General features: G+C 47.4%; 1 protein-coding gene across 1 annotated transcript in view; it reads right to left on the bottom strand.

Moving 5' to 3' along the window:
- The window catches only part of LOC138563368 (zinc finger protein 850-like), a 193,065-nt gene that overhangs the window by 96,007 nt on the left and 71,860 nt on the right, over nucleotides 1-25,198 (bottom strand). The window contains exon 5 of the mRNA XM_069642849.1: nucleotides 6,661-8,562. Coding sequence (XP_069498950.1) covers nucleotides 6,661-7,967 — 1,307 coding nt within the window. The 5' untranslated portion in view covers nucleotides 7,968-8,562. The remainder of the gene's footprint in view (nucleotides 1-6,660; nucleotides 8,563-25,198) is intronic.

Below are 25,198 nucleotides of genomic sequence, written 5' to 3'. Positions count from 1 at the left end.
CTGTGCTCCCCTGGGTTTTTGCTCACTTGTTATGGGGAAACTAACACGTCCTTCAGACTGTCAGTTTTTGGAAAGTAGGTTTCCCTAAGTCTTTGAAAATGTTGCCATTTCTTGGTAACTTTTTAACAATGCACCTTCCAGTACTGTGCACTGAGGTCCTTTTTGTTTTATGGCCCTAGACACCCTTGAAGGAGTTTTTTGGTGATTGTACAAGTGTGCGTAGGACGAAATGGTGTCAGCAGCTACTTATCATCATTTTTTACTTCTTTTTACAGAATCAACTCATCTTTATTGCGTATGGTTAAAGACTGGTCAGGTACTAAAATGGCTGAGGCACAAAGTCTTTTGTCCTGTCCCATGGCCATTTTGTCCCTTGCCTTCACCCAGATCGTGTAACCCAGGTTTTCCTTTATTTGGGCATGCAGCATCCCGCGAAAACCGATCCCTTTCACTGGCTTCTGCTTGTCACGTGCGTGTACCCAGGAAGCGCGTCGGGACTGTCTGGTCCCAATCCACACTACTGGTGCCAGGAAGTCTGGAGTGCCTGCATGACTGAGACCCCCGTGGACCATGACTGGGCCAAGACTGGGATGCCTGCATGAGAGCAGATCTTAGATTGGAAGTCCTTGATTTTGCTGCAAAGATAATCTTGGATTAGAGAAGGGGCTCTGCATCCATTCCAGGTCAATCACCTGAGTTCTTCCCTAACTACAGAAGGAGCCAAGTATCCTGCATGAAGAAACGGACTGGTGAAACCACCGGAGGTGCATTAGAAGGTTTTGGCACCCTTCATCCTTTGCTGTCCCGTCAGACCCCTGTTTCCTTCATTGATCAAGAAGGCATGCCAAGGCGCTTCGCCCCTTTGGAGTAGTGGGAACAATTACTCACTGCATCTCCTGCTTACTCACCGAACGAGCCCCTTCGGAAGTGTTTGTGGGCCATCCAGTGAATTGTCCAGCTCTACCTCCGTGTACCTTACAGAATCACTGTCATCTCGCGTTGAAATCCGAGACATGGGGCATCGCTTGCCTGGAGTCCCGTGCCCTCTCCTGCCAAATTTCAATGGCCTAGCTCCTCTAGGTCCTGAATTAGGAGAGGGTGTAATGCTGCCCGCATCTATGTTTTCCGCATCACTACCTGTTGGTGTTCTGCTCTCCTGTGCCCGGACGTCTGCTGCACTGGATTTTCTTCATACCTCCTTCGGAAGCTGAGAAAAGGCAACTGTCCAATCTTGCATGATCGTTCTATCCCGCAGCCGCTGAGAGCCAGAGTGCCGCAAAACTGCAGGTCTCAAACCTACTAGCGACCTCGACTAAACTGGCAAAGTTTGGTCCGGACTATGCCGAGGGTTGGTGAGTACTTGCATAACTTATGGGTGGCCCCCTGGTACAACCAATCAATCTCTTTTACACATGATTATTCCCTAACGGTATTTGCTCTTGACTGGGTTAGCATGCGCTCCCTAGTTATTCTCACCTTTTGAAAACTAATCAGCCGCCAAGGGCAGATCCTACTCGAATAGTACAAATTCTTCATCAGCTCAAGCCCTTTCCTGACTTGCTACAGCCCCCCCAAGAAGACCCGCTTTTTGCTTGACCTGCATGTTCGTGCGCTTTCACGCACAAACTGTACTGTGAAGCACAAGGCTCCCCACTTCTTAGGCTGGACTCGAAAGTTAGGGAACGACTCCAAAGAATTGCTTAATGCTCCCAGTGTGTTAACTCACCCTTCTCTTTATAGGTTGTGGCAGTGTTTTCCTCATTTGTCGCATTAAGAAACATATTGTATATATACTATGTAGTAGAGTATTTTATGTGTTAACTGTTTTTGCATAACTAAAGTTTACTTGGGTCTATTGGTCCGGCCAACAAAAAATGTGAATATTGAAGCTGTTGGGGAGATCGAGGCTGCTTAAGGGTTCTAATGTGATGATGAGATTTTAGTGTAGCTATTTTAATGTATATAAAGGTTTCGAAGGGTTTTTCCTTTTCCAATGTGATTTTATGAGAAGTAGCTTTCAAGAACTGGAAACATAAAATTATGTGTGTATGTTTGAAACTCCATTTATTGTATAGGCTTACAAATATCCAATAAAGAAAATATAAAAGGTTTTTATAAACCATATATACAATGTTAAATAAAACTGAAATGGAGACGCCTCCCCACTAATTAAAACAAATGAATCGCCTCTGATCCAGGAACCATGTTTACACAAAATTGAAGCCAGAAAAAAAGAACACAATTTAACATACAAATGGGAGGTATTAGCCATTTATTTTTAATACATAATGACATTTTGTCTACAGCTCAACATTCTTATAATCAGCTTCTCATTCAGTTTATGAACTTAGGTCAGTAGAGTTTAATTTCAACATGTCAGCTTATCCAGGATCAATTTCATTTAGTTAACATTTTTGTTCACTATTCCTTCTTGGAATTCAGAGAGAACGGCTGTGATATCGTTGGCCCTCATTACATGTCTGCTGCTCCGCAAATAAGGATGGTGGTAGCAACATAACGGCACCCTTTCTGTAACCGGCAGACGACAACTGTGCCTGCTTGTGCCGTTGCGAAAGGCAGGTCTGACCTGACGGGCGCAACGGCCCTGGGATGCACAGTTGTCATGAAGCACCACTAACGTTACTAACAGTACCAGTGCTTCCGAGTCCCCATTCAGGAATGGGGCCAATTTCCGGTGCCTGACACCTCTGCCTGCCATGACATGTAATGTCCTGGTGCCACTGGGATATCAGGCGCCGGAACCTGTGTTACAGAACGGCGGCAACCCACTGGTGGCACCGGCAGGTTACTGCCAGACTTGTAATTAGGCCCATTATGTCTAAAACCCTTTCATTTAAGGCACAAATGTGCCATTTCATTTTCAGATTTACACATATTATATTGCCTCACAGCTCAGTGACGATCCCCATTTCATTTGCCCTTACTACTCTATACACAAAGGTCACTTTTAAAATGATTTCCATATCATTTAATGCAACACTTCACATCCTCTCCAGGCGCCCTTCACACCAAGCCAATTTCTTTAAAAAGTAGTGCTTTAAAAATGGACATACATCCTCCTTTATGAAATAGTCCCCTGGCCTAGGGTTGGCACATGGAGGTACAATATACTAATCGTAAGCGTTGTAATAAAGACAGGCAATTGTGTTGGGCACTAGTGGAGACCCTGCAATTTGCTGCAAAAGGAGAAAGACTGCAGTGTTCTGCTAAAGGGCCTCATCACGAGTTGGGCAGTAACGCCGGCGCTATTAGCTATTGGGCCCAATGGGGAAAATTTGTGCTATTACCGCAGGCAGATATCCCGCCAGCGTTAATCGCGCCGAAAATCGGCAAAATTGCCGCGGATTTCCCCCCAGTTTAAAGCTGGGGGGAAATCCGCCGAAGCCATGATCTGGCAGACCCTTAAATGCGGCAGTAATAGCGCTACCGCCACATTTAAGGGTTACCGCCAGACTCGTGATGAGGCCCAATATGTATTCCAGGTGGGGCATGCATGTCTTTTACATTCTGACTTCCGGAGTAATGTTGGAGATTCCAGGCAGTGTTCCGCTAGAAGGATATCCAGGTGGGGCATGCATGTCTTGCACATTCTGACTTCCCGGAGTAATGTTGGCGATTCCAGGCAGTGTTCATCTAGAAGGGCATTCCAGGTGGGGCATGCATGTCTTGCACATTATGCCTTCTGGAGTAATGGTGGAGATTCCAGGCAGTGTTCCGCTAGAAGGGCATTCCAGGTGGGGCATGCATGTCTTGCACATTATGCCTTCTGGAGTAATGGTGGAGATTCCAGGCAGTGTTCCGCTAGAAGAGCATTCCAGATGGGGCATGCATGTCTTGCAGATTCTGACGTCCGGAGGAATGTTGGAGATTCCAGGTTTCCCCCTTCTGAACATTACCTTTCCACGTGTATTGGGCCAAGTTTAGTTCAATCAGCCATGTGAGAATACATCTTTCTCCAATTGAATTAAAGAGGGCTCCACATAATTTGAATTTGGAAAATGTTACTCCATATGTTTTGAAGTTGACATTAAAACTACTTTGTGAGCGTGTAAAAAAATGTAACTCATTCCCATTTGTTAACTTAACTAGAAAAGTACTGCAACTAAAACTGTTCTATTCTTTGCACACCTGGATCTCAATCACCTAAGAGTGCATTCCTGTCACCTAGGAGATTAAGCCTAGCTGTCACTCACACAACATGAAATGTCGAAAAAAGAATACGGGACCATTTTGACAAAATGGGCACCCATGGGCGCTTTACTGGGGCTGCTGCAGCCCGCGGTAAAAACACACAATGGTAGTAAAATGTAAACCACTGCCACCAGCCATTAATTGTAGAAAGGGTAACACACATGTTACATGAGAAACTAGACTAAGGGAATACTAAGTAACCCCTTCAGCACTCGATTGTAAGATAGTGTGTGCTGGGTCTAGAAAGTTACAAATGTAAGTAAAGTCAATTTCCCTTCACTGCTCTTGGAAACAGTAGTTTTACCAATAGAAGGTATTTAAACCTTTGGGAAATCTGGAAGACTTCCCTGTGCCACTGCACTGAAGGTGCTGTGTGACACAATGCAAAGATGGTGTCAGACTCCAAACCAAAAGAAACACAGAGATCAGATTAAAGAAAAATACATGAGAGAGTGGGGAAAAAGGTCTCACTCTCTCCAGGATAACAAATTAGAGTCCTAAAGTCCAGCGAAGGTGCGGTGGCTCGCTAAGGTAGAAGGAAATTAACACATTTATGAGAATTCTCCCTAACACCTGCCATAAGAGAAGACATGCATGCGAGGGTCCATTTCAGGGTAGTGAATGTTGGAAATACTTCACTGCACAGGATGTTCTTATCTGCCATGAGAGAGCACATGCATGTGGAGAAATCTCGGTTGCAATTGAAGCCTCAGAGTGGAGAGAACACTTCAATGATGCTGAGGTTAGCATGTCTATTGAATAAAACTGTGGCGATCTTGTCACCAAAGCGGTTTACAGTTTCCTTTGACACACAAATAGTGGCTGGTTATGATTGGTTGAATCATTTGTTTCAAATGAGTCCCTTCTGGAATATTCTGAAGGAAGACGGTACCGTCTGTGTTAAGATACCCATTCAATGGAACACTTTGCCTGAGAACCTGAGGGAAATTAATGGGCGCCAACATTTTGAAAAAGCCTCAAGACCCTGTGGTTGAATCAATCAATTACTATAGACCTTCATTGGATATACGGGGGCACTGTTCTGCAAATTAATTACCAAGGGGCTGCCTAGCAGTAAATAATCATTCTATACTTGGTGCTACAGAACATATAGCTAGTATATATACTTAGTCTCATTCCTTCTACTTTCCATGCGATGTACTGAACTATGTTGTACATATATGTAAAAAATGTACAATGTATAACGTATCCATGTGCTGTAACCTGTAACTGCCTCTGGGACATGCGCCCAGATGCCCCGGAGCAAGGTGCGCAATACACCATGGTGGTACTATTTGCGAGAGATGCGAGGAGTTGAAACCGCGAAGTGTCACTGATCTGAAGTTTGGCCATTGCTGCCGCTGACCTTCCATTCGTAGTGCTGAAGTCCCCAGATGTCCTCCCTCTTGTCTCCATGACTGAGGCCTAGGAACAAAGGACCTGCAGACCTACACTGGAACTTAAACCGGCTGGATCCAGTTCTTCAAACCAAAGGTACTGTAAAACCAAAGGGGACTTAACTCTTGTGGTGTAACCTTACCAGTTCTCAGTTGAGACGTGGTTTGGTTGCCCTTTTGCCGAGATGCTTGCAGCTCTGCCCCTCACAAGCCTGAACAGCTTGTGGCCCTTCTGTAATTTTATATCTACAAACTTTTCTAAAACATTGTGCAAGACTTTTACTGACTTGCAAGAAGATCATCAGCTCTTCTAGACTTTGTCCAACTAACATTGGCTGCCCTGGCTCCCTGAGAGACTCTTCTTACCCCTGACTTGGTTCTTTTACCTTTCCTCCAGGAAGGGGTTAATTTACTTTGCATTGGGGGTTCAAACAGTACTTACCAGTTTATGAATTCGTTTGAACCTGTTGTTTCATTCCCATTTCTAATCTTTTACACCAAACTCAGTATTGCTCTAAATGTACCAGTGATAAATCAATGTCCAGTGCCCTAGCTATTTAAGTCACCTGAGGGTGTAGGAAGTGTCTGTTGCCATCCCCAATGGGTATCATCTGATTTTCAGAAACTAAGAGTGTGTTTTGAAGTTTATTTTAAAGTGTTACATGTGTTGCTCCCTTCTGAGGAAAGCTTATATAACTGACTGATAAAGTAATAATTGTTTAATCAAGAAACCTTGTGTATAAGTGTGTATTTGAACAACGGTCACTGTGAAACTGTGTTACAAACATACAGCTCACACTGACCCCTCTTGAAATAAGTATGGCTGCTTAGTTACGCTACCAACGTGTGTAGTTCATGCTTATACTAAAAGTTGGGTTAACTATTGCCACAAGGACAAGGCTGGTGCAGTCTCCCACAGGGTACTGCATACAAGCTTGCCCAACAGCAGATAAGAACATCCTGCGCAGTAAGTATTTCCCACATTCACTACCATGGAATGGACCCTCGCATGCATGTTTTGTCTGGTGCCCATTTAGGTTATTGATCTCACTGATCAGGTTTCTCGCCTATATGTGTTCTTTGGTGACGAATGAGACTCCCCTTCATAATGAAACTCTTACCACATTCAGTGCACTCATGAGGTTTCTCCCCTGTGTGTATTCGCAGGTGACGAATAAGATCCCCCTTCTGAATAAAGCTCTTACCACATTCAGTGCACTTATGAGGTTTCTCACCTGTGTGTGACAACTGATGGTAAATGAGACCTTCCTGCCGACAGAACCTTTCTCCACATTCAGTGCACACATAAGGTTTCTCACCTGTATGTGTTCTCTGGTGCAAAGTAAGATGCCCCTTCTGAGCAAACCATTTCCCACATTCTGGGCACTGATAAGGTTTCACACCTGTATGTGTTCTCTGGTGCAGAGTAAGCTGCCCCTTCTGAGCAAACCATTTCCCACATTCACTGCACTGATGAGGTTTCTCGCCTGTATGTGAGAACTGATGGTAAATGAGACCTTCCTGCCGACAGAATCTTTCCCCACATTCAGTGCACACATAAGGTTTCTCACCTGTATGTTTTCTCTGGTGACAAATAAAAGCTCCCTTCTGAATAAAGCATTTCCCGCATTCAGTACACTGATGAGGTTTCTCACCTGTATGTGAGAAGTGATGGTAAATAAGACCTCCCTTGTTTCTGAAAGTGTTCCCACATTCAGTGCATTGATAAGGTTTCTCACCTGTATGTGTTCTCTGGTGACGAATAAGATCGGTCTTCTTAATGAATCTCTTTTCGCATTCAGTGCACTTATGAGGTTTCTCACCTGTATGTGTTCTCTGGTGGTAAATAAGCTGTCCCTTCTGACCAAACCATTTATCACATTCAGTGCACTGATGAGGTTTCTCACCTGTATGTGAGAACTGATGGTAAATAAGACCTCTCTTGCTTCCGAAAGCTTTCCCACATTCAGTGCACTCATGAGGTTTCTCGCCTGTATGTGAGAACTGATGGGAAATAAGACCTCCCTTTTGTCGGAAAGCTTTCTCACATTCAGCGCATTGATAAGGTTTCTCACCTGTATGTGTTCTCTGGTGGCAGCTAAGCTGTCCCTTACTAGCAAATCCTTTCCCACATTCAGTGCATTGATAAGGTTTCTCACCAGTATGTGTTCTTTGGTGAAGAGTAAGATGCCCCTTCTCAGCAAACCATTTCCCACATTCAGGGCAGTGATAAGGTTTCTCGCCTGTATGTGTTCTCTGGTGGCAGGTAAGTTGCCCCTTCCTAGCAAACCATTTCCCACATTCATTGCACTCATGAGGTTTCTCACCTGAATGTGTCCTCTGGCGGGAAATAAGCATATCTTTATTCCCAAATTTAGTTCACTGGTAAGGATTGTGACCAATGTTTTGCCAGTTTATTCTGTCAGGTTGACTCGTTCCACTGAACCTTTTCCCAGATTTACAGGGCAGATGAGCTTTCCCATGTGTATGTCTTTTCTAGTGACAGAAAGATGTTTCTTCTGGCTGAAGATTTTAAAATATTCAGTGCATGAATACTGTTCAACCATTTACAGGTGTTTTGCAAAATGTTGTAAACTAGTCTCACATTCAGAACGTATATAAAATAGCACTCTCTTGTGTTCTCCCTCAGAAATAGGCACAAGAAAAAGTCTTACTGCACATCAAGCACTGCTGCTATCATTGCTCTGTAATGCTGGACATGTATTGGAGCTCGGTGTTGCTGGATACTACCACACGCGTGTTGAATGGATGATACTCATCATATATTCTATAGGCTTCTCAATCCTTGAATAATCTGAAAAGACATTTGGACCTCAAACGCGTCTGCTTCTAAGATGTTAGGAAATTGCATATTGTATCAATGAAGTGTGGCACTGCATTAGTCCAGACAATTTAACAATCAATCTTGTTATGTTTTTGGGAAATCAATCACCTATTGAAGAAAAAGGAGAAACACATTATTAGTTTCAGCATGTTCACAGTCGCAGGCATCACTAACATGCCGACTGGTTCTCAGTAGTTACAATATATTTAGCAGCAGTTATATAATTCTTCAAGCACACAAATATAACATTATTAGCTTCCTGTTTTAGCCTTTTTCTGCTTAGTAATCCACTAGAAATAAACTGATCTTATTTCCATGTAGTGATTTAGGAATTGATAAGTATGGGTATTCTCGTATGACCATTATATTTGTATTAGCATTTGGTTAAATACAAACCTTTAGCCAATTGTTATATACAGATAATAAAAACCACAGAAGAAAAATGTTAAATCAATCACATCAAAGTTAATATCTCAAAATACATTGACAACTTAAAATTAGAGTTACAAGTAAAAATAAACAGGGTAATTTAAGGAATTAATGTGCGCTGAAAAGGGGAGCGCAAGCGTGAAAATCGCAGCACACGTGTGCTAAAGCAAGCGCACGCATGCTTTTCATGGAATGCCCTGCGTGTGTTTTCCCCGGATGTGTGCCAAATCTGCAGGTGGCGCACACGGGTGCACACGTCACTACAACATCCCGACGCGCACAGCAAAAGCGCACAACATGTAGCACACACACCAAAAAGGGGGCGGAACAGAGGGCGGAACACGCGGAATGGGGAACACCGCGTGAAATTGATGGCGTTACGGGGGAAGTACCGCTATTAAATCCTCGCAACGCCCACACACGCGCGCTAACAGCACGTATTCATGGAATCGAACAGGGGAAAGCTGCGCGCCACAAAAGACACGCTAATCCGGAAACACGTACGCCAGCAGGAAGCAGGCTTAAGCAGCCCTGTGCACGCAAACAACAAACAAGCTCATACGCTACAATGAATATACCGTTCCTCGGAGCAGTGGTCGTGGGACACTGCAGGAGGAGGATAGCCAGGCCCCGCATTTTTTTACCCAGGACCAGCCTTTTTGGGATGCCTGATGACCAGGTCTATGGGAGGTACAAGTTTCTACCCCAAATCATCTTAGAACTGGTTGCTGAGTGGGAGGATGACCACACATCACCCACCCTGTGCTCCCAAGCACCGAGTCCCTTGGAAAAGATGCTCAATGTACGGCATTTCTTGGCTACTGGGTCATTTCAGCTGCCATAGTTGGGGGCGTCTCACAGGCAACGCAGTCACGCTGCCTACACCAGGTGTTGGCCATCATGACTGCACGCCCCTCAGTCCGCAGGCACATATACATGCCCAGAATACCTGCAGAAAGGCAGACCGTGGTCCAGGACTTTTACGGGATGGCACACTTCCCCAATGTGCTAGGTGCCATTGATTGCCCCCATGTGGCTCTACGTCCTCCCAGGGCAACTGAGCACATCTATTGAAACCACAAGCACTGGCATTCCATCAACATGCAGGTTGTATGTGATGCCAAGGGAGTCATCACCTCAGTATATGCCAACTATCCAGGGTCCAGCCATGATAGTTTCATATTCAGAATGTCACCCTAAACCGGGACCTGGAAGCTGGGAGGCATGGCGACACATGGCTCATTGGTGAGTACAAATGCCTCTGCACATGCGTGCATGTCAGACACTGAGAAATGGGAAAACCCAACTAATGACAACCATTATCACTTCCCCAGGGGTCAGTGCCTACCATCTGAGCACCTACATGATGACGCCAATACGGAACTCCACCACACCACCCGAGGTGAGATACAACACAGTCCATATTGCAACCCGGGGCATAGTGGAGCGCACATTCGGAGTGCTCAAGTCACGTTTTCGCTCCCTTGACCGCTCTGGTGACCAGCTGCCAAAATGTGCCCCAGTAGTGTGCAGGATCATAGTGGCAGCATGTGTTCTGCACAATGTTGCAACCCGGCGGAGCGTGCCGGTGGATATGGTGGTGCCCCCACATCCCCAACCACATGCACATCCGCTGCGCATGGGAGGGGAAAGGGCACGTGGTGAGGCAGCCCGTACCCAGCTTGTGGCAAATTTCTTCAGCTAAAATCCCACACCTGCAGAGTGCACACAGGCCTGGCACATACCAGCTGACAATTGATTGTCAACTGTCACAGCCATACCACCCTGAGATTGTTTTCCTGGAAGTGCTACATTGTGTGCATCCCTAGCTACTTAAACAGACCCAATGCTGCGTCAGTAAAAGGCACACATTCATGCAGCATGAAGGACTACCCCCTTGCAAAATAGTACACTCAAATAGTGGCATGTCACCCAACCCCTCCCTAACCCCATCTCAGCTACCCAACACACCATGGCATGGCATGCAATGTGAAAGCAACCAAATGAATGCACAACACATGAAACAAGTGTCACAAAATGCACCGTCCCAAATGGAAACAGGCCAGAGACAATTCCCTCTCACTAATGAAAAAGAAACAGCACACATGAACAAATACTTACCAGCAAGACAAAACATTAATACAGGACCCAACAGTGGCAACGTATGACAGTAAAAAATGAAAGTAGTGCAAGTGTCACAACCTGTCAAAGGCAGCACATTGACCCCTTCCATCTCCAGTATGTTGCTGGTAGGTAAATGTGGCAGTGTACTGCAAACAACATGAACTGCATCTGCAATGAAGACAGGCTAGTTAAGACATGAAGAAGCTACATGCAAATATGCAAAATGGCCTGTATGGAATACAATATACAAACCAACCATGCAGTGGAGAAATCATCACCAATCCCCACTAGGGGTCAATACACAGTTTGGACTATAGACTGCCCACTCAATTTATGGTAGCCCAATGCCTCTGTGTAAGTTACTGTTACTTGGTCACACCCTTGCAAGCCCATGGAAAGGGGAAGCAGGACTGGCATATGTGTCAGGAATCCAAGTTTCAAACCCAAACAGAGGACAAGCCTGCATGTGCCCAGATGGAACCCACAGTGGATGCCTACAGGAGCCACACAAAAAAAAGTGGGCCTCATTACGACCCTGGCGCTAATGGGTTAACAGTGCCGTAAAAGGCTGCAGCGCCGTTAACCCATTAGCGCCTTACTACGAGGTCCAGCCGTTAAAGTAGGGACCCGCAAAGGGACCTTGGTGCTAAGTACAGTACCGCAATTTGCGGTACCATACTTAGCACCTTCCCCAGTCCCATTGAGCCCTATGGGGCAAAAATGGGAATGGGGAAGGGCCAATATTCAATGGGGAATTACCGCCCCGCCAACCTTGAAATGAATGAAAAATCAAATAAAAAATAAAAATGTAAACTACTAATTGAAATGAAAAAGTGGCGGAGAGTGGCAGTCCTGCAGTATCCTCTCTAACACCCAGTCTTTTCTTCAGTTTTATTGCTGGGGGTGTGTTTCCTGCTACACCCTACATCATAAAACACCTAAACACCGCGGAGCGGCGCGGAGTGGCGGAGAGTGGCAGTCCTGCAGTATCCTCTCTAACACCCAGTCTTTTCTTCAGTTTTATTGCTGGGGGTGTGTTTCCTGCTACACCCTACATCATAAAACACCTAAACACCGCGGAGCGGCGCGGAGTGGCGGAGAGTGGCAGTCCTGCAGTATCCTCTCTAACACCCAGTCTTTTCTTCAGTTTTATTGCTGGGGGTGTGTTTCCTGCTACACCCTACATCATAAAACACCTAAACACCGCGGAGCGGCGTGGAGTGGCGGAGAGTGGCAGTCCTGCAGTATCCTCTCTAACACCCAGTCTTTTCTTCAGTTTTATTGCTGGGGGTGTGTTTCCTGCTACACCCTACATCATAAAACACCTAAACACCGCGGAGCGGCGCGGAGTGGCGGAGAGTGGCAGTCCTGCAGTATCCTCTCTAACACCCAGTCTTTTCTTCAGTTTTATTGCTGGGGGTGTGTTTCCTGCTACACCCTACATCATAAAACACCTAAACACCGCGGAGCGGCGCGGAGTGGCGGAGAGTGGCAGTCCTGCAGTCATGTCAGGCAGGACGGGCCAGGACACCGAAGACTCGACAAACCGACTTCTAAGAAGTAATGCCAAACTGCTGGTCAAAAACACACTTGTTACCCACCCAGTCAACTCTAACCATTCCCCTGCATCTCAGGGAGAAATATTAGACGATCATTTATCACCCCAGAGCCGCGGATTCAAATTACCAGCGCACCTTGGCAAAGGACATACGACCTTGGGAAAAGGTACTGGCAAAAAAGTAACTGATACGCCCCTAGGCGTTCGCAACACCAAACAACTTCAAGTCCTCAATGAAGCAGACTTACCTGGGGAAAACGCCACGAACTCGGATTTCCACGACGCAGAACCTCCATCGCCCACGCTGCCCGTGGCCTCCATTCCATCTCCGCGAACTGGCCTGACACTGCCGGGAGCTCCGCGGCGGCCCGGAGGGGCGGCCGCGTTGAGTCTCCCGGCCATGTTGACCGGCTCGCCGCAGGAGGCCGTGCCGGCGCGACAGGCCGCAGTCGGTGGCCGGCAGCCCCCGGAAGAGTGGTCCGCTCCGGAGGACGGGCTCACACCAGTGGGACACCGAACGACGCTCGAGGGGCGGACTTCGGCCGCGGAGGCGGCTCCATGGTCCCCCGAAGGGGAGACGGCGTCGAGTGAGCCAGCGTCGGTGAGCCTGCTGAACCAGGCGAGATCAGACGGCGCCGCCTCGGAGGGCGGCGTCTCCTCCCCCCCACGGGGGGTGTCCGGGGCTCTGGCTCCCGACCTCCCTGGGGGGCGCCGGCGTGAGGACCAAAAGCCGCAGCGTCCGAGCGGCCCGGGAGCGGAGGGTGCGCTCCCGGTGCTGATGAGTGGAGGCGAGACTACAACAGCGCCCCCTGCTGCTGGAGCCCTAACAGCACCATCAACTCACAGCGTAAACGCTCTCAACTTGACATCAGTCTACTCTAACGCTGACAAAAATGAGGGGATCCTTTTAGACCCACCATCACCAAGCGAAACGAGGGCCTCACCCCTAGACAATAACAAAAAGAGACCCCGGCTCTTGGATGTCCCTAACAAAAAAAACAGTAACCAAGATCCACCTACTAAACAAGGAAAACCCTTGAACTCGGCCAAACCTGCATCAAAACAGGCGTCCACCTCCAAAACATTACGGGTGACACCTAAAGTCCCAAGAAAGGGCCTCAAAAAACCTCAACGCCCCTTGAAGTTACTATCAGACTTTTTCCACACACACTCTAAAGCCATCCAAGAGAAATGTAAAGAACTGACCGATGCAGAAATCCTTGAGGCTGCAGACGCAATTACTCCCCCCCGCAAACATCGGAGGCTGACACAAGCAAATCGAAAATTACCCCACCCTCTCACAAAAGAAGACAATAGAGCAGCACCTGCCCGGACACTGACAAAAATGCACTTTTCAGGCCAAGTTACCCCAACAATTCCACAAATAACGTCTGAAAACGAGGGGGGAACAAACGCTACAATCGTAACCCCACCAACCGCACCCATCGTTACATCAGTTGCGCTTACAGTTAGCAACACAACGGCCTCAACCTCAGTTCTTACTCAACCTCTTCTACACAGTCAAAGTAACACCAACCAAGAAACTCTGATCCAACCTCAACCTCCAAACCTAGAGACCCGGGGAGAGGAGGGGACTACACCCCTCCCACATAGTTTGACGTCCTTGGAACCAACAGACCCCCCCATGACAAGTACCACCCAACCAGCTCCACAAGATTTGGTCCTCGATAAGGCTCCAGGACCCCGACAAAGCGACAACAATACTAACAAAGAAAAACCGCCAGAGACTTTGCCATCGTCCTCAGACGAGCCGCTCAAATCCACGCAACAGATTCAGGAAAGGGACCCTGAAAGCAACTATCCTGTCAGAGCAAAAAACAGACTTCAGTTTGAGAAAACTTTAGACTCCTTCTACTCAAACCTGGACAGCTATAACAACCAAAGAAGACACTCTCTCGACCTTCCCTCCAGAAGGATCTCAGCTGCCACAACGCCAGTCATACGACCACCATCGCCCTCTAGAAGCAGATCGGCTCCACATAGTCACACACCCTCGAACGACCCTCAGTCCAAAAAACTTGACACCTGTACCCTGATGTCAGCCCTATCGATAGCTCTAAACCCATTCGTCAAATTGTACGAAACAATCGGAGATACGATGAAAGATCATACGGCGATACAATCGTCAATGCTAAACAAATTAACTTTCTTGGAAGGTTACATCTTGGCCCTAGAAGCAAAGATCCAGCCAACAGAGAAAAAACAAGCTCAAGAAACTCTCACGCTCCCACCTCAAAAACAGATTCAACCCACGTGCCCCATTTCACAAGAGACGACACCAAAAACATCCAAAGGTACGCAAACCCACCTACTTATCGACTTAACGGTACCTCCTACTACCATGATAGAGAATACCAAGTTACCAAAAAGAGGGAAAGAAGCAAACCCTAAAAGAACCGGAACTGTGGCATTTGAACCAATCTTCCAACAATTGGTTTCAGCTAATTCAGACGCCTTACCTACCCAAAAAGGTTTAACAACCCAGTTAAAAGAAAAAGGAACAGTCAACGTGTCCCGGAAAGCAAATAAGGCCAAACACGAAACAGAAAATCTCTGTTCAAGAGCAGTCGAAACACCCCTAAACGAAGAGGATTTGATGAATATCACCCAACACTTCTCAAATCAATCCTCTACCCTAATCCAAGAGGAGCAAGGAACAACAGACCCTCTTACAACACGCCCAACCACACAGGAAAACCTCGACACAGAACAAGAGATCATGGAACCACCTTCCTCCACTCACAAAGAAAGAAAACAGCGGTCGACCCTGACAAACCACAACCTAAAAGATTACACACTGGGAAAGTTGGTAACTGAACCAAACTTCAACCGCCATAAGTCAGAAAGAGACAAGCACGAAGCACAATCTCATCGACAACCACCAAGATCAACCGGAAGATCGTGCAGTAGCCACTCCTCTTGCAGACATAAAGACGAGCCACAGAGATCACAAACTAGACCCCATGCCAAGGAACCCACGAGGAGAACTTACAAATCGAAAACGGCCAAATATCACCCAAAATCCCGAACACGATGGATATGGAAACTAGAGCAGATTCCGGGTAACACTGACAAAGTTACACTAAATAGAAGAGCAGTTATGGACCTGTTCAGCTACATTCCGACACTCAGTTCAGTTAAATCAGCCGATCTCCAGATTGTTGACCCAAGCCACAAGGGCCGCAAGGCTATTTCACATTTATACATAGCGTCACAAACTACAAACAACGCCTTCAAGTCAGCCCTCGAAGACCTCTTAATCATGGGCTATGACCTTACGAAATCATCAAGAGAAATAAACTCAAGCGATTACCAAGAAAACAAGTATTCCCAAGAGCCTAAAAGAGAAACCGAGCACTATCGATCGCCACGACAAACCCGTCCTCTGCCTAGGAACAAATCATTTAACACCATCCTGCGGGTTCAAAAACCAACCATAAGAAAAGCGATCCAAAAACACGACCACACTAGACCCGCTAAAGGCTTGGAAAACTCAACTCCAACGCCCAAGAAAACTGAAAATCCTAAGACACCCGCAAGAACAAAACATCCGACAGAACACCAAAAGCTTCAAAGGACAGTCCAAAATGAGTCACACCAGGCAGCTGCAATTCCACCACAAACCTCATCTCCTCATTCCTTTTGGTCCTGGCTGCCAAAAGTTCTCAAACAAAACCTACAAAAATAGCCATCCAAGAAAAGGACACACAGCAACTTCTCCAACCACCACAATCCAAAAGCCCAAGACAAAATAAAAATGTGTTTGTGGAACACCCGAGGTTTTCTCCACCTTACATCCCCAGGATCCACTAACATAACAGACTATGATATCATTTGTCTTCAGGAGACATGGCTGCTTCAACCCCCCGTCCTTGACGGCTACGAGATCCACACAGTGGAGGCCAAGAAGGGCCTTTTAGGCCGCCCAACAGCGGGCCTGCTTATCGCAATCCGCAGTGGACGAGGCCTAACAGATTCACAAAAAATAAAAGAAAACCACTTTATGATGATGGTCAAATTAAACTGGACTACAACAGATGAAAAAGCAAACAAATCAATAACGAAGAAAATAATAATCGTCACCATCTATTGGAACCCTGCAACTATCGACTGTGCGAAGTTCATCAAAACAATAGAACAAGATTTGGACTGGGCGCAAATCACACACCATCCAGACTATGTTATCCTATCTGGAGACCTAAACATCCCGAGCCAGTATTGCGAAAAGACAAAAGAGTCCAAACCGAAAAAGCGTCCAACTGATCAGAGATCTACCAAATGGCAAAACCTCATGAAATCTAGATCCTTTGACAACTTGGACCAAGTCTTTGCTGACCCAAATAGACCACCTACATGGGAAGGAGCGAAATCTAATTCCACAATTGACTATATTCTGGTATCACGTCCCTTATTACCACACATCAACTCTTTCAAGGTGATCAAAACAAGGGAAAGTGACCACAATCTCCTCGAGACCACCTGGACTACTAATCCGCCGGAAAACCACACAATGAGCGTAGACCTCGACCTAAATGCCCAAGGGACTAGACTCAGGATCACGGAAAAGGACATAACAACTATTACACAGCTTTACAACGACCGCACCAAACACTCACATTCGATGGCGGTGGACTACACACCCTTTTTGACCGTTTGTAGAGTTCCACAAAGGAATAAAAAACCAATTGCAGCCGGCCAAAAACATAAGTACGACAAACTGGTTGCCGAAAAAAAAAGAGAGCTAAGGAAAACAAAAAGATTAGCACGAAAACTTGTCTTTCCACTGGCTACGTCCACTATTAAAGAAGCCATTCTAAAATACAAATCTTGGCTAAAGGGACATCGGCACAAGCTTTACCAGCAAGACGCAGAAGACATACTGAAAGCCATTACAGGAAACCACGCTAGAGACTTCTGGTCCCTCTTACACTCAACAACGCCAGGCGCGCGACCATGTCAGCTGAACGGAATTGGCAAATCGGCCTGGGAAGTGCACTTTGGCACTCTCTTTAAGAGCACCCCGACCATAGCTTCTATGACGGTAAACAATGACACCCCTTGGATCTGCTTAGACAATATTGAAGACATCATAACGTCAATCAAAAAACTAAAACCATCACGCGCTCCTGGCCCTGACGGCATTACGAACTTTGATTTGAAAGCACATCCGGAAACCTGGGCGCCCTTGTTGAGCCAAATCTTCAGACGCTGCTCCACCACAAAATCTATTCCCCCAACGTGGAAATGTGCAAACGTGGTACCCATCTTCAAGAAGGGAAACAGGTCAGACCCTACCAGCTACCGGCCGATCGCTCTTCTCGATCCAATAGGAAAGTTGTTTGGGTCCTTACTGCTAAACCATTTTACAGCATGGGCGAACGAAGCCCCCTGTCAGGACAACTTACAAACCGGCTTTAAAAAAAACCTGGGTACAAATGCCAACATATTAATACTGAGTACCTTGAAAAGTAAAATCATGGAGGGACGCCCACGCCTATACATTGCCTTTGTTGATTTAACTCAGGCTTTCGACAAGGTGGATCGGGAAAGACTATGGAAGAAACTGGTCCAATGGAAATGTCCCCCAGACATACTTAACCCCATCAAAGCCCTACATGCTAACACTTCTATGCGGGTACGCCTGAACAAACAAGGACTGTTAACAGAAGAGATAACAACAGCCAGAGGGGTCAAACAGGGCTGCCCCCTGGCCCCAGCCCTGTTTTGGTCCTATTTAGGCGACTGCCAAGACACAGAAAAAGAGATCCGAGCCTTCCCTCCTAAACTCGGAGGTGATCAGATCAGTCATCTCCTATACGCCGACGATTTAATTCTTCTGGACAATACCCCAATAGGCCTACAACGCCAACTCACAAACTTACAACAATACATGGTGGTAAACAACCTGGAAATCAACCAAGCAAAAACCAAAATGATGGTTATAGAGAAATCTACGAAAAAGAAACCCACTCCACCTCTAAAACTAGGCTCAACAACTGTCGAGAAAGTTTTGAGTTTCAAATATCTAGGGGTCATCCTAGACAGTTCACAAAGAGACAAAGCAATGAAAGAGACATTACAGGGAAAAACCACAAAACTAGCTATACAAGGAAAAGCCATCGACATCAAATTCGGCAGATTCTCGATCATACCAGTACGAGACTTCTATAAAAAGAAAGTCATACCATCCTTGACATACGGCGTCGATGCAATGCCGAGCCTCTCCCAAGACTTGTGGCAAAACCTGGAAGCAACTTTTTGGAGAACAGTCCTAGGTCTCCCTAAATCCACGCCAATAACACTGATCAGACGCGAACTCACTCTCTCATCACTAAAATCAATTGTTGACTGCAACAGTGTCTTGCTCTATCGGAAGTGCATCCAGAAAGACGCCTTATACGCCTACAAGTTGATAAGTGAAGAACTTCGCCTCAGAACCTGCCAAATGCTCATTCGCTGGGAAACTAAAATCCTATCCATTTTAGACTCAGTTGCCTGCAGCACGGAGGACCTAATCTGTAACCCAGTCAGAGTCACCAAAAAAATCAAGGAACTGGACTGGATTACCACCACCGATTCTGCTACCCGATATAAACTCACTAACCATCTTCCTGCTTTTTGCAAGAAACTTGACTCTGTCCAACCATACCTGAAACTATTTCCAACTAGGGCTGCGAGAAACTACTACCTAAGAATTCGACTTAACCTTCTGGAAACAAACGAAATCTTAGCGATCAGAAACTTATCTTCTACCAGCAGCTGCCAGCTCTGTAAATCCATCACGGCAAAGGAAACTATACGTCACCTTCTTCTGACTTGCCCGATAACGACGGACATCCGCCGCACTTACCTGAAAGAAATTTTCACAAACTTCACCCTGCAAGATGAAGAATCGTGCTGGAACAAACTGATAGACGGTGACAAACAGTCATGGCAGCTTGCAACAATAAACATTATGACCTACATTTTAAACGTGCTTCTTCCTCTGCAGGGTTCACGACAAGTTTCATCAACATGACCACCAAATACGCAGGACATTTCCCTTTTCTGCTCCTAGACGCCCCTGACGCTCTGGAACTTTTAAGTGCTACCACCTTGAAACCTTTGTTAAAAAATCTTCTAGATTATAAAAACAAAAAACAAAAAATAAAAAAAAATAAAAACTGAAAAAATCAAAAGAAAAAATGAAAATGTAAAAATCAAATTATAATTTAAAATGAAAAATCAGAATCAAATATGGAAAAAAAATCAAAACTCAAAATGAAAAATAAAAATAAAAAATGTCCATGTGTCCACTGGTGGTATGGGAGGCAGACCATGCAAAGCCTTGGCATGCTCCTCCATGGCAGCAAGCATGCAGATCTGAAAGGTTTGGTTCTGCAGGATGATGTTCCAGAGATCCCCATGCAGCACCTCATGGTTAGCACAGACTTCTGCCTGCAAGGCCTCACGTGATGCCCAGATCTCCTCACGGGTTGCCTGGAGCACAGATGAAATTGTACGTGTTAGCTGCTCCAGCTGCTGTTCTGACCTTGTACTTTGGGACACCTCAAGTGCACCCAGAGTATCTCTGAGGGACCTGTGTTCTAACCCCAGGGCATCCCTGTGGGCCTGTGACTCTGCAGATATGGCTGTGCGCAGAGTCTCCAGTTCAGCCCGTCGGTCCCTGTTGGATGCCAACATGTCCTCCCTGTGTGAGCAGCACGTGGACTCTGTTGCCTGCTGCTGGAGCTCCACCTGCCTTTCTGGAGGGATAATGGAAGTGGCCACCCTTTCCACGGCCTGAGCCATCATCTCACACGATGCCCCCTGTTGTGCTGCAATAGTATACATGAAGTTCTCCCACATAGTATTGCCTGGTGGCACACGGCCAACGCGTTGGCGGGCACCACACCTGTTTGGGCCAAGGTGATGTGCACTTTGCTGTGCTAGCACTGCCTGAGGCTGTAGGACTGCATTTCTCCTTTGATCTGCTGGCCCAGGAACAGGAGCAAATATAGTGGAGTGTGACCCTGCATCCGTAACCGTCACAGGCAGACATTCCAACACTGAATGCCACATTGAGGGGTCTACCCCCAGTGCAGGTGGGTTGGACAGAACAGCATCCCTGCCAGAAACACTCACCTGCGACGGGACATTTGTCTCAATGTCAGATTCAGCACCTGAGCCATAGAGGTCATCGGAGGTGTACCCAGAGACACCCGTGGACAGGATGGTCTGTAGGACTACTGGATTTTCCTGCACCAGCACCCCATGTCCTACACTGGTGCCTGGTCAGGGCTCTGAGTACTCCTGCCCCTGTGCCATCTCCTCCTCCTCCTCCTCCTCCTCAACAGCATCTAGTGCCTCATCACCTGCACAAAGATAAAACAAAAGTAATGAAGACAGGCATGAACAGCATAGCCGACACACATAGGCATCATAATCTACACATTGAATACATTAATGATACATGTCACACATGACACTAACTCTGGCATGCATGCACTGGCAATGAAGTGGAAGGGGACCCTAAAAGCAGACACTGAGGACTCCAAAATGGAAAAGCAACACATGTGCTGCATGGTGCATAGCACCTGCATCACACATTAGCCTGTGAGTGGCATGGACCATCCACAAACATGACACATGTCAGCACGCAGATGGCATGTAGCATAGCCATGGCAGAATTGACAAGGACACCCAGATGGTAGTAAATCAGTACTGTCCCCCATCCATGTGCCACATCATGAAATAGAACATGCAAAAGCGTGTGACTAAACACACATGTGTCACATGCTGCAACTACGCCAGTGCTTACTAATACAGTGATGGTAGGCACATGTATACATCAACGGTAGGGCACTTGGACATGACACAAGTCAATTGTCATGTTGAACAATCAAACAGGGCTCTAAAGTGATTGTGTGAAGTGCATGTGTAGGTGCACAAATGTCAATCAGCCTGATTGATAAAATCATTTCCATAAAAATTCAACAAATGCATTGTGGGGTGAAATCTATGTCTGAAGTATAGTGAATTTGTGCCGGAATGGCACAAAAATGTGTGTTTATCATGCAAATGATTCTATCAGTCAGGCAGAATGGAAAGAAAAACAGTGTTAACAATGTTCTGGCATGATGGCAGTTGAAGGGCAAGTGTAGTCATCAGGTGCAAAGTGTTTTCTGCAGTCAGTAGGGATACTGTGAAACCCAAACTCAAGGGCGGGGGATGGTTGGAGGCACCACATGGGTGACCTATAGCTGTCATGACTACACAGACTGACCTGGCACTCAATCAGAACACATCACCCAAGCAACATACACATTGTTTGCACACACACGCATGGCCACTCACCAGACATTTTCTCAAGATCTTGTAGGTCTCCCACGCCTTGGATCTGATCCTCTGCGATGAACCCTCCAGCGATTGCCTCATGTTCTGTGAGTTCATCCTCCTCTGGTGGAGACCCACTGCCAATCACCAGAGTAGAGGCATAATTGGAAGCCACTTGTTTTTTGCTTGGCGTTTGAGGTCATTCCACCGCTTTGAGCAATCATCAGCTGTGCGCTTCACAAATCCAAGGGAACTAATCTGGTCTGCGATGCACTGCAAGTGGGCCCTACGTTGAGCAGTCATAGTCTTGCACCCTGCAGTCACCAGCATTTTGCAGTCATGGGCCGACACGTAGCCCACAAGTGTGTCTAGTTCCACATCATTGAAACTCAGATTCCTTGACGTGCTGGAGGGGCGAGCCGTGTCTGGTGTCCCAGCCTGTTCCGCAAGAGCACGCTTCTTCCTCTTGAGAGGTGGTGCGGACCCTGAGTGGCTTACACTGCTCTGGTCGGTAGGGGCTGAAGCGCAGGTCGACTGGGCACTGGAAGCAGGCAATGGCACGATGACCAAAGGTCTCACTGCAGGCATTGGCTGCTGGGTGCTGTTGCCAGGACCAAGCGGCACAACTGCCTTGGTGTGATGGTCTGGGACCAACACTGTCCCAGCTGGGTGACTCAGAGCCGGGGTGGATTGAGCTGCAGCTGCCCCTGCAGCCTCCTCACCCTGGCTACTTGGGGCAGCAGATGACATTGCTGCCACAGATCCACGTGGCCTGGTGACAGCAACTTTCACCACCACACGTGGCTTTGACTTTGTGACACGGAAGTCGGCCTGTGAGTCATCCCGTGCCAGTTCTGTGACCAATCTGGGCCGGGTTAACAGGGACTGAGCTGGGATGGTGTCAGCTGCATCTCCCCGAAGCATTGGGGGGGAGGGGATCATGGGTGTCCCCGATTGGTCCTCCACACACTGGCCTCTTGTGCCACCCTGCTCATCCTGGCCACGTCCCCTACCGCGGACACCTCTTGGAGGTCAGCCACCTTTGCCTCCCTTACCACTTGGTCGCCTCGCAACCATGGCACTGATATTCTTGTGCGAATTGGAGGTGCAGTAAACAATTGTCCTGGGCAATTGGGGTGAAGGGGGCTGGGTACTAGATGGAATATATACCCCTGTGCTCTAGCAAGGCTGTCTGTGACCCCTGGGGGAAGATGATGGGTAACGCAATGCTCAAGCACCCCGAAAACAAAATTTAACGTGCACGTGACCCCTGGTAGCCCACGTGCGTGGAATAAAAGACCCGCACTATGCTGTGATACCCAGAAACACAAAATAAGCATACGCCTGGTACACACAGGCTACAATGACCTCTGAATGGGTACGCGACACACAGGGCAAACGCAGTGGAAAAATAAGTGCGCGACTCACCGTCTGCCTGGAAAAAGAATGTGAAAAAGAAGCGCGTGGGCACGTTAGCAACACCCCTGCCAAAAGAAGAATTGAACACTGTCTGAGTAAACAAGGAGTACGAACTGCAACCATTGTGAAGTAATCGCGTGTGAACCGACAAGAAGTACAAGAATCACCCGCTCGCTCTCCACAAACAGCACGTACAAGAAAATGGCATCCTACGCGTACCTTTTAACCCTTCCCACAGAAACGCCCATGCGTGCCATGTCACTTAGGGGCTTACGCGCTAAGGGTCTTTCCTCAAATTACACGCAGTAGCACCCGGACGTGCTGTTTTTGCACGTGCGGATTTACTATGCACCCGTGCCAAGGGAAACGCCTGCGTGTGTCACATCACGTCATGTCACTTACGCGCTAGAGGCCTTTCCTCGAATTACACACTGATGTGCTGTTTTTTCACATGCCAAATCACTCCATATCAAGCTGGCCACGTAACAACACACGGAAGACCACGCTCCTGCCCAGAAGGCCATTTTCCTGCCCCCCAGAGCCCCGAGCGGACTCCCACCAGCCATCTTCTGCTGCCTGCCTGCCTGTTGGCCACGTGCCCTGCTATTTGGTGCCTGCACATCAGCCATCTGCAGGGGTCCAGTTGCTGAGACCACCCCTGCTGGAACAGAAGACTCCCGACTGCAGTTCCATCATTCCACAGCCCAGCACTAGGACCCAGTTGCCCACCCACACCTGCCTCGGGGGTTGCCATGTCGGGGCAAACACCATCGGAGACCACTGGCAACCCCCAGCCAGAGAGGCAGAGGGCTGCCAGCTTCACAGCAGGAGAGGTTGGCATCCTGGAGGAGCAAGTCCTGGTGCATAATGATGCCCTCTACGGAAGACGATGCGCCGACAAGGATAGACAGAAGAGGATCTGGCTGGACATCGTGGTTGCCATCAAAGCAGAGGGGGTGGCAACCCTCGACCTACCACATGTCCGTAAGCGCTGGGAGGACTTCAGGTCCAGGACCCTCATGAAGGCCCGCCGCGTCTTGTAGCAGTGGATGCAGTGAGGTTCCGGGTCCACCTTACCACCGACGACATGAGGTCCTGGAACGCATTAACCCAGTGCTTCACCGCCAGGTCCTCGAGAGGGAGACTGGTCCGGAATCGAGCGGTAAGTGTCCATGCGTACTTATTGGACACAGTGCATGTTGAGGTGTGCCAGGAGTGTGCAGCTTGGACCTATGTTTGAAAAGGGCCATGTATGGATGTGTATGTGCAGGTACATGACCGTGCTGCATGTGAGTCCAGTCATGTGTGATACACATCAATGGTGTATGTGTTCCAAAGCATGAAGCACAACTGCATGTGGAGATGCAAACATGTTAGCATTTCTGTGTATGTACTATGGCATGGTTGGGGTGTGCATGGATGCTGGTTCCACCTTCATGTACGTGCATGGCATACATGTGCGTGTGTGTGTTTGACATGTGTGCGACTGTGATAAGTCATGGATGCATGTGACACAGACATGTAGGAACCCGATAGGCAGATGTGACATAGTTGCCGATGATTGCACTGTGACAGGTGGTGTAGATGTACAGATACATATCTGTCTGGTGGCGTGTGCAGATGTGTTGGGCACTCCCCATGTTGCTTGTGACGTCAGGCCAACCTTTGGATGTTCATGCTGGTGTGTGTGTGTATGGATGCTGCTGCCTGCTGCACGATTCCTGTTAATTTGTGCACGTGTGTGGGTTCTAATGATATGAGTGTTGGGGAGTGTGATGCCAACTGTGAAGTTTGACACTGCCACTCATGTGCAACTGTCATGTATGTATCCGACCATTGTACAGTGCCCTGATGCCTGTGTTCTGTCTCTCCCTGTCT

Source organism: Ambystoma mexicanum, chromosome 1q, assembly GCF_040938575.1.
Source record: "Ambystoma mexicanum isolate Mex_15411 chromosome 1q, UKY_AmexF1_1, whole genome shotgun sequence".
NCBI lineage: Eukaryota > Metazoa > Chordata > Amphibia > Caudata > Ambystomatidae > Ambystoma > Ambystoma mexicanum.
Note: the sequence above shows the minus strand (reverse complement) of the source record. Positions and strands in the feature narration are given on the sequence as shown.